The 9,635-nt window shown below is 38.0% G+C and overlaps 3 protein-coding genes across 4 annotated transcripts; all 3 read right to left on the bottom strand.

Moving 5' to 3' along the window:
* Positions 1–1,462: 1,462 nt before the first annotated feature.
* LOC130506445 (WD-40 repeat-containing protein MSI5-like) lies at positions 1,463–4,886 on the bottom strand. Of its 2 annotated transcripts, none has more exons than XM_057001092.1 (15): positions 4,610–4,886; positions 4,057–4,120; positions 3,902–3,961; positions 3,727–3,789; positions 3,574–3,639; positions 3,361–3,435; positions 3,207–3,282; positions 2,935–3,130; positions 2,763–2,844; positions 2,606–2,679; positions 2,410–2,521; positions 2,233–2,307; positions 2,081–2,148; positions 1,903–1,999; positions 1,463–1,791 (listed from the first exon to the last, which is right to left on the bottom strand). In XM_057001092.1, the coding sequence occupies exons 1-15, from the start codon at positions 4,879–4,881 to the stop codon at positions 1,687–1,689; spliced, it is 1,485 nt and encodes a 494-aa protein (XP_056857072.1). In that variant the 5' UTR covers positions 4,882–4,886; the 3' UTR covers positions 1,463–1,686. The 2 variants fall into 2 exon arrangements, with proteins under 2 accessions (XP_056857072.1, XP_056857071.1); XM_057001091.1 differs by having other exon boundaries at positions 1,463–1,788; positions 1,901–1,999.
* Positions 4,887–5,017: 131 nt separating this feature from the next.
* On the bottom strand, positions 5,018–6,562 carry LOC130506446 (uncharacterized). Its single transcript, XM_057001093.1, has 4 exons — positions 6,416–6,562; positions 6,222–6,322; positions 5,352–5,430; positions 5,018–5,258 (listed from the first exon to the last, which is right to left on the bottom strand). The coding sequence occupies exons 1-4, from the start codon at positions 6,416–6,418 to the stop codon at positions 5,211–5,213; spliced, it is 231 nt and encodes a 76-aa protein (XP_056857073.1). The 5' UTR covers positions 6,419–6,562; the 3' UTR covers positions 5,018–5,210.
* Positions 6,563–6,712: 150 nt separating this feature from the next.
* LOC108839543 (uncharacterized) lies at positions 6,713–8,365 on the bottom strand (the record flags this gene model as incomplete). Its single annotated transcript, XM_018612298.2, has 1 exon — positions 6,713–8,365. A coding segment is annotated over one exon (1,305 nt), but the record flags the coding sequence as incomplete, so codon positions are not given.
* Between the last annotated feature and the right edge of the window lie 1,270 nt (positions 8,366–9,635).

The following is a 9,635-nucleotide window of genomic DNA, read 5'->3' on the forward strand; positions in this document are numbered from 1 at the left end:
TCGATTTCTTTGATACGTCTGGATATACAAATGAAACGAGCAACCTCCAATCTTATTATTGGAAAATCGCCTCTCTCGATTTCTTTGATACGTCATCCAGTGCCAGCTTAGAGGAAATGCCAACAGTCCATTTGCACAGGCCCGCTCTATTTTTATCAAATTTTCTTTACTAGTTAGGGCCCTAAAATTTCGAAAAACTCGTAAAAAGACTCTTAAAGTTTAATACCATACATAAACTCTCCAAGATATATATTTTAGTGCAGGGTCAATATCAAAGTGAGCCGGCCTTGAAGTCATCATATTATATATGAGATGCATGTTAGTGTAGATGGATATACAACTATGTAGGTGCAAGGCATGAAGGCAAACAAAATCTCGAGCTGCAAAAATGTAAGCTACAATGGGATTTAATTATCGTGAACCAAGGACCTTTCCTTGATCTTCAAAGCTTGAAAATGACACACTCGAAGGTTATCACGTGTTGGATACTCATATATTTAATACGCAAACCATAAATTCATTGTGTTCATTTATATAGTAACCAAACTAACAAGAGTATTACTCCCTAAAAGCTTTGCATTCTAAAACATGCTTTAGGCTCTATTGGTTCACCACCCACCCACACATATATCTTTGACAAGTCGAAAGAACAATATTTCTTTTATAGTGAACCTCTATATTCAGAAAAATATGAAGAGTATCCTCATTTTTTTCTAGTTAATGACCAGTTCCAATGGCGTATAAACTGTCGACAAGATATTAATAAGTGGATGGGGAGATAACAAGACTGTTGAAACAATGAACGAGAGAAGGAGAAAAGGCAAAGGGGCTTAGATTTAATGGCTAGGAATTAATAAAAAGGACATAACCTATTAACATATAGTTCTTGAGCCACAATTTTGTCTCCTCTTCTCCAAACAAATAACTTGGCACATTCACATACACATAGACATACAAAACTCAAGACGTGTCTGTGTGTACCACTTATTTGTGTGTGTTTGTATGCGTCGACAAACAAGGTTTTTTTGTTTGGTTATTGGTGAAACTGAACGAAAGATAAGAATCCAACAAAGCCTATAGAAGCTATGTGGTGGTCTTGGATCTATGAAATGACTAGTGTACCTATTGTTCAGATAAGTCAAAAACCCCATTGAAGGCTCAGTACTATCACCATGGAGACGTTTTAAAAACTAGGGAGGGAGACAGATAGAATCTACCAGAAGATATTTTTGTAATAAGTATCACTGCTTGTTGCCTACCTAACTCCTTCACCCCCACAATCCCATGAGCTTTCAAATCCAATGGTTTGCACAATAGACTGTAGGACTAGTGGGCTGGGCCAGGTTCATTCTGGTTTATGCAGAACCAAAAAAGAGGGAATGAACCAAACCGAACCAAACTTCTATCTGATTGGGGTTGGAAATGGAAATGAACAGTTCAGTGAAACATGTGTCAAGTCAAGTACTTCAATTCTTGATTTGTGATTCACAACAATGGTTACCCTACACGATTCCGGAAGTGCCCTAAGCCTACCAATATTTTTAAATTACTGGCGTACATATACCAAAGTAATCCATCCCCAACATTAATATTTAAACCGCATATACGTGAGCCAATGTTCCTCCGCAAAAAAACTGAAGACACCTAAACCACGTCAGCGTACTAATAGTCACGGGGTTTGCTTCCTCAATGCCTGGAGGCGCATGAGAAAACCTGTGACTTGAAGTTCTCTAGCTCTGTCAGTACTTCATCTTCCGGTCTGTAAATCAAGTCGCTCATCCGCCATATCTGCCAAATTTTTTGAAAACCACAACAAAGTTTTCATTATTTTTATTTTTTGCCTAGAAAATTAATCGTAGATAGGTTCCCAAGTAATGCAGTAAGAAAGTTGGAAAAGTACCTGCAGCTACCACCCCCACCGTTACTCTCACAGTTACCAGAAACGCTGGCAATAGTCCAAGGTTCCAATACGTTCCAGTGGAAGTCGACCACGTTGTCCCTAGTTAAGATACACATGAGAAGATTATAGTGATACCATTGAAGCAAGTAAACGAGAGAATCAGGATTACGCGTTGAGAACCTGTGACCAGCATGCTGGAAGAAAAGCCCAGCAGGGCTTTTGGGTGCACGCGCAGACTTCTTGCCGACCTAATGTGCACGAATATATATGAATATGATGAGCTTGAAAGTAATAAAAAAGTTTTCAATGTAAATCTGAGGAAACGTACAAACCCTATCATAATCCCATATGTTCAAGAGACCATCTTCTGCAGAACTCCCAAAAACAGATAATTTATCAGGAGACCACTGAAACGATAACAAAACGAGTGTCATTGGAGAAGAGGTACAGCTCATTAACAGAAGAAATGATATAACAATAAAACCGAGGTAGCCGCATGTTGTTGATACCTGAACAGAAAGAACAGAAGCTTTGTGGCCTTCAAATTTGTAGATAGGAGAGCCAACTCCATTTGAGGTCAGGTTTCGGCGGTCGAACAAACGGACAGTGTTATCTGCTGACCTGAGAATTTGCGAAAAAAGCGTGAGAGAATTAGAAGCAACTCCTAACCTTTTGGACAAGTACTCAAGAGTGTAAAATAAGTACCCTGTCAGGATCAGATTGTTGTCATGAGGATTCCAATCGACACAGTGAAGATCAGCATCATGTGCTTTCTCAACCTGCAAGAAACAGACGGAATCTGAAACAAGAACCAAAACGTTGAACACCTCAAACTTGGATACGGTTCAAAAGAGAGGTGTGCCTTCATGGCAGGACATGTGCCGGTTCGCGCATCCCACAGTATAAGACAAGAGTCGTCACCAACACTGCAGAACTCCTGGGCACTACAGGAACAAAACAAAAATCCACCAAAACGCATCAGAAAAGTCCCGAGTAGTTTTGCATTAAAGAAATAAATGGTTCCAAGAAGCTACCTAGATGGACAGAACGCCACATCTTCAACTGTATCCTCGTGGCCATGATATACACCTCGAGGGCCAACGGAGCGACCACCAGTTTTACTACTATCTTCACCACTCTGTTTGATGCTAGAACCATGAGATTTGGAATCTGTACCAGCTGCTGTGATCTGATCTTCGATACTCCACAGAATAACTAACTTGTCCTTGCCTGCGCAGAAGAATCTTTGATGATGAGAGAAACATGGAAACCACAAGATAGGACACGAAGATAGCACAATATACACCTCCAGAAAGAACAAAAGGTTCGGTTGGGAACATCGCAAGAGCAAATTCAGCATTATCCTGGTGTCCAGTTAGTATCTGCGAATTAAAGCTGTTCAGATGATACACAAGCGGGTGGGAAAACATTACGAAAAGAATCTCATAAGAGAACATTACCAAATCAGGACGAGAATGTGGAGCTCCAACCACAGCATGCCGATCTGGTTGAGTCTCAGTGTCCCAGATGAGAACCTGAAAACCAATATACCATACTTGCATGACTAAGACTTGAACTTGTATGCCAAAAAAAAGAATAAGGATAGCTATAGTCTATAGCCTATAGATAAAGAGAAAAGAAAGCAATCTTATTTTTGAGAAAGCAGAGCTTACATCAGGACTGTCGGTGTGAGTAGCTACAATCTTACTATTTTGTGGAAGTTCCCTGATTCTGTTGACCTGCGATTCATGAAGATTGAAGGGTTACAACACATCACCAAAGTCTTTTGCAGTAATAAAAGTCTATTGAAAGGGTGGAGTTAATACCTCTCCAGGGTGGATGATTGTCTTGTACTTCTTCACCAATGGAGAGCATGCTTCTCTGTTAAGCTGAACATATATATACAGAAGAAACATCATTTCATATATTTTCATCTTAGCAAGAGAGTAACACAAGGACAAAAAGCACAAAATTTGGTTGAAAAAAAAAGAAACTAATTACCTGCTTCTTAACAGCTTCGCAATTAGCTACGACCAAGGTATTAGGCACATTTCCATCAGTCTAGTGACAGACATAACCAAGAAAAAAAAAAGGTAAACATGAGGAGCACTGGACAAAAATTTCCAGATTGAAGTGATATATATTTCTAGACCTACTTGCTCCGTGAGATAGAGACGCTGCTGATTCTTAGACGAGGCTTGCTCAAACTGTGGTCCCCATCTGGTCAAAGCAGACAACAGTCACTCACAAAAATCGGACATCTTTTACACAGAAGCTAAACACTTCACTAAATCTTTACCATAGCTACAAAATCAAAACCTGAAATATCCTTAGAAATCAAAAAGTAGTCTCTAATAGCTTCAAACAAGTGTAATCAACGTGATCTAACAAAATCAAGTTCAAGAGTTTCATGCAAGAAAATCATAGATTCAAATATCAAAGCTTTAAGACACATAAAAGAGACTGAGCTAAATCATGAACTGTATAAACATAGACTAGAACATGTCGTATTGCTAGCAAAAAGACTCTCCGTTTATCAGCATTATACTATTTTAACTTCAAATGTGTTTCAGTAGCCTGACCCAAGCAAAAGTTTGAATTTTACTTTCCCAGAAAAGGATACACTTTCTCAGAAACCAAAGATCAGAGTAAACAAAGAACACAAAACGAAATTTTGAAAACCCTAGAACAAAAAAAAAACAGACCAACCTGCAAGAGAGACAAGGCCAGACGAGGCTATGGTTGGAGAGTGAGTCATAGAGAATGGGAACAAGAGTCTTCCACTGAGAGTACTTTTTGTCAACGGTGGGCTTGTGACTCTCCTTCTTCTTCTTTTTGATCTCGGTGCTTCCCTGCTGCTGCGAAGATGCTGACACAGACCCGTTGTTAAGTTTAAGTGTCCGAGCTCTCGTCTTCAGTCCAATGTACGTCGCCGGAGCCTCTGTTTCTCTTCTCGTCGTCGCTGCTACTTCACTCCCCATTTTCTTTCACCTTTTTGTTAACTTCCTTTCTACTTTTTCTGTCTTAATATTATTATATATTCAGATTCTGTCTTTTACGCCACGTGTCGTACAGTTATAGGTGAATTTCGTTTCGGGAACTACCAACAAGAATAAATGCTTAACTGACGCAAAACGCTGTTATAATAGCGGCCACATCAAAACTACGTTTAGCGCGTTAAAAATCCACAAAGAAAGACAATCAAAAGTCTAACATTCATAACTCTGATTTAAATTGGACAGAAGATAAAAGTCTGTTATTTTTTTTTTGTTCATTGAAACTAGCTGGGAATAGTATTGAGGAAGAAGGATCAGACATAAACACCACTAGCAAGTAGCAAAAACAACGATCCAAATCCCTGCAATATAACCCAGAGAAAACTGATTTCAACACCGAGATTGCGTTTAAGAGAACTATTACAAAGTTGAGAGGACGAAGAAAGACACCATACCAAGAAAACAGATGCTACTGCCGCGGTGGCAAGCTCCATCCCTAGACTACGGTTTTTCCTGGATGATGTAGCTTCATAGCTGCATCAAAAGTAACATGTAAGTTAGAAAGAAAGAAAGAAAAAAAAAACAACAACAATACTTTGATCACTTCTTGTCGAACTGAACCTAAACCTAAGTCCGATATGACCACCAGACTGCAAAAAAAAGAACACCAAATATAAAATGGTTCAAGTCCATCTTAAAGACTTTGACTTGCGACTAACCCACATGATCACTAACTCAACAAAAACCGAATCATAACTCCTAGAACTTGCCATCCTCTGAAGGTTGAAGCTTATTGCTTAAAACGAGAATTACAAAATCCAAATTTTTTAGTAATGAACTAAACCGATCATTTACATTCAGTGAACGAACCTACAAAGTAGTGATTCAATAGATATATATTCCGTAACTAACTGACATATCTGAGTCTTCACATCAATAATAATACACCATGAGAGAGGGTGATAAATAAATTAAAAAGTCACGACTCCAAGTTCATAAGCTACATCATCTCTTCGTTATATTAAAGCCTAACCCAGAGGCTAGGAACTGATAAGGCATTGTAACCAAAAACTATATAATAAGCAAATAACAATGTTGGTCAAGCTTTCAAATACAAAGAACAACCAACAAAGAGGATAAGATAGATCCTCCTTAACTTAAATTGGGGTTTCAGATAAGCAAATGATTCATAACTCACAAAACCTAGTCATGACTAAGCAATTCAGAACTCTGGTCGATCAAAACAAACACAAGATGAATCAAGCAAATATAAAAGCAGCAATTTGGGGGATCTGATCAGATCAGATCGAGATTATAGCCCTTACATGAAGAAGAAAGCGGTAATGAGGAGGCCAATCGCCAGAGTGAACACCGATAAAGTCGGGTACATCGCCACCGCAATCGGACTCGCAATCGGTGTCGCCGCCTAAAACAACAACATAAAACACGGAGATCGTAAGTTAAAAAAGGCGATCAAATTTTGCAATGAAGGAGAACACTTGGACGGATCTATAGTTACCATTTTTGAGAGCTAGCTAAGAGTAAGGGAGATCTCTCCGTTTCGCTTCGATTTCGATCTGATGAGGAACTAAGGAAAACGATTTTGAAGCAGTCTGGATGATGATTACTGTATTTTACACACACGAGACTGTCTCCCGGTGTGGACCGGACCAGTTTACACCAAATTTATGGGCCTGTTTTGTTTTGTTGTTCGGTTCAGTAAGCCTAAGACTATCTGGAAAGGCCGTTAGGTGAAAATTGGGTTGACGAAGAAAAATAATAAGCACACAGTATTTATTTATTGACACAATAGATATAAAAAGGAGTACGTTATGGCATTTAATACAAATCTTTACGTAATCCGGTTCTGAATAAACATTCTAAAGAACAAATGAATACATTTTTCTTGGGATAAAAAACGTTTAAAACAAAGGGAATTGCACGTCGAGTATGACGAGGGCCGGCTCAACACTATTAAGGACCCTAGTGCAAAAAAATTCTTTTAGACCTAATATTATAAAAAATATATATTTAGACCCTACATAATAACTAATTTTAAATATATTTAAGTTACTTTTACACAAATAAACTAACATGCATGTTTTAATTTGAATTTTTATTAAATTTCTGTACTCACATTTTATAATACTACATAAGTTTAAATTTAGTATACTATATATGTTACTAAGAAAAAAATTTTAAAAAAAAAATTAGGATGAGTCCTGGGACCGTCGCACTGACCGTCCTCCATGCTAAGCCGGCACTGAGTATGACAAACGTAACAACGTGGTAAGAAACCAGGACTGGTTTGCATCACTTTGATTCTCCACTTTCCATATGTGGCTATCCGTCCCGGCATAAAACGTGAAAAGTCGCCGAGAACACATTTGGTATGGAACGTGACACAGCAACTATCACATTTATAGAACCATATCACGGTATCTATTTTCTCTTCGCAGATGTCACACCAATATTCTCCTTTCTTGTTTTTCTCGTAACATAAATAGAGAAGATGCTCATCGTTCCAGTGTTGTGTTGTTTTTGGCAAAACAGCACATTTTATATCTAATGCAAAGTTGCAGTCATCGCAACTAAACAGTCGATACTCCAAGCGGTTGCAAGAAGAACATTTCATATGCTTCTCGTCATTGTAGTACAAGGTGCATGGATGACTTTCATGGATGATAGATTCAGAAAGTGTGCCACACGTAACATCTATACTGAAGAACTGAAAATCAGTATACTTGAAACCATCAGAATGTTTGTCGCACATTGAGCAACCACTCTCTATCATGTCACCACATATTAAAGTTAATGGCTTGTCATGATAAAAATGACGTTTCTTCCTAGGAAGATAAGCACATGTTTGATGGAGGATGAAATGGCACTGCACGCACTTGTAGAACGGTTGAGAATTTATAGGTAACACACATGCTTCGCAACGGATGCTTCCACCGGATATGATACTATCCTCGTTGAGTTGTAAATAATGTTCCTCGTGACTAATATAACATATTAGGTTTTCATCTATCACCTTAAATGGTTCGATTTCTATAGGTTCTTCTGGTATCCCTTTGAGCTCTAACTTGTCCCATACATCATTTTGTATTGCACATTTAGAATGAATGACATAATTAGGACAAGTCAAGCAAGAATATGCACCATATGACCAATCAACGTTTTTGTGACAAACTCCGCATATCCAACTCCCAGGACTTAGATGAAGACGCCTAGAAAGACGATGCTCGTGACGGTTGACGTTGACGATCTCCGGTAAGTCAATACAGCTTTGATGGATCATGAAATCACATTGTTGGCATGAATAAGGATTCCGATCACCCGCCATCCCACAAGCATCACAATCAAAAGATATTTTCCTTGGTGTAAGGCTGAGCTGATGTTCATGAGCCTTAGGAAATAAGATTGCAAGCGGTGGAGAATCCCTCACACAATCAACATCCACACTAAATTTTCAAATTGAACAATGATAAAATTTCCATCTTAATTCTTCTCCACATATACGACATTTCCCGTCAGAGAAATGATGTTCTTCCTTAGTAAGTAATTTAAGGGGATGCTTACGGTGATAAGGGTAATCTATCTCTAAATCAAGCATAGAACACTCGATTCCGAATTCCAATCTACATAGAGAACATCTGTAACGATACTTGTAAACGCTTTGCCCGCTACAAAATTCACATCTGGAATAACCAAAATCCTTCACGATAACAAGTGAGTGTTCATGGGCTTTGGGGTATTCAATAACATTTGGTGGAGGATTTTTGGCACAAGCCGTATCAATAATGAAATCACATATAGAGCAACGGTAAAACATATAAGACAGAAATTGTCCACATAACTTACAAAGATTCACGTCGAACCACTCCAACACTACTAGAGAGAGAGGATGTTCACGATGAGATGGGTGGTGGATCTCTAACGCTGTCTCTGCACATTCTTTGTGAAGGAACAAATCACACTCATAGCAACGGTAGCCGTCTTTGCGTTAACCACCTCTCCGACCGCAACCATCACAACGGTTAACCCATGGCGAAGGATACAAAGAGTGTTTGTGAGTTGGTAATTTTATTCTAATCATTGTGATGAATAAATGATTGTAATAATATATATCAAGCACGTTGATTAGTATATATATACTTATACGTTAATATTCTAATATTATGCAACAAGTAAAAGATTCTTGATCATAAGCAAATAACAAGAAAAGAACAGATCCTAAAAGTATGCATAGTTTTTTTTTCCTGGAACTTATGTGATCCTTTGCTTTATTGGATAGGAAAACACTTTCTTTTTCGATTGGTTTACATATAATTTTATGAAACTATTTTTGTGTTCGGATAGGCTAAAGAAAATTACATTTTAATTTTCTTTAGCCTATCCAAAAAAAAACTATGCATACTTTTACATAACTATTACCCTAACCTAAGTCGTCGACAAAAGAAAAAACACTACAATCATTACGTTACCTCGCTTAAAGAAAACATAACCTCTTACATTGATGGACTGCATTGATAAATCAAAGAATGATACCCATAGTTCAGCTGAAGTAAGAGCTGTGATATATAACGAATAAACTAGATCAAAGTATAATGTATTAAATTGAGATTAGGAGGGTTAATTTTAGGAACTATTAAGTTTGTGGGATGTGGAGGGGTCGTTCGTAATGATGCATCTTGCATCGCCACAGGGTTAAGGATAATATAAATCCTGAGATACTC

This window comes from Raphanus sativus, unplaced genomic scaffold, assembly GCF_000801105.2.
Source record: "Raphanus sativus cultivar WK10039 unplaced genomic scaffold, ASM80110v3 Scaffold3247, whole genome shotgun sequence".
Classification (NCBI taxonomy): domain Eukaryota; kingdom Viridiplantae; phylum Streptophyta; class Magnoliopsida; order Brassicales; family Brassicaceae; genus Raphanus; species Raphanus sativus.

What these genes read in the sequence shown, in the direction of transcription:
- LOC130506445 (XM_057001092.1), bottom strand. Translation starts at nt 4,881, where the DNA reads ATGGGGAGTGAAGTAGCAGCGACGACGAGAAGAGAAACAGAGGCTCCG. An exon ending in GCACATGTCCTGCCATGAAG is followed by an intron (nt 2,680 to 2,762) that starts GCACACCTCTCT and finishes TGTTTCTTGCAG; the next exon opens with GTTGAGAAAGCACATGATGC. An exon ending in ACGGTGGGGGTGGTAGCTGC is followed by an intron (nt 1,792 to 1,902) that starts AGGTACTTTTCC and finishes CAAAAAATTTGG; the next exon opens with CAGATATGGCGGATGAGCGA.
- LOC130506446 (XM_057001093.1), bottom strand. An exon ending in ATTACCGCTTTCTTCTTCAT is followed by an intron (nt 5,431 to 6,221) that starts GTAAGGGCTATA and finishes CTTTTGATGCAG; the next exon opens with CTATGAAGCTACATCATCCA. An exon ending in CAGTAGCATCTGTTTTCTTG is followed by an intron (nt 5,259 to 5,351) that starts GTATGGTGTCTT and finishes GTTATATTGCAG; the next exon opens with GGATTTGGATCGTTGTTTTT.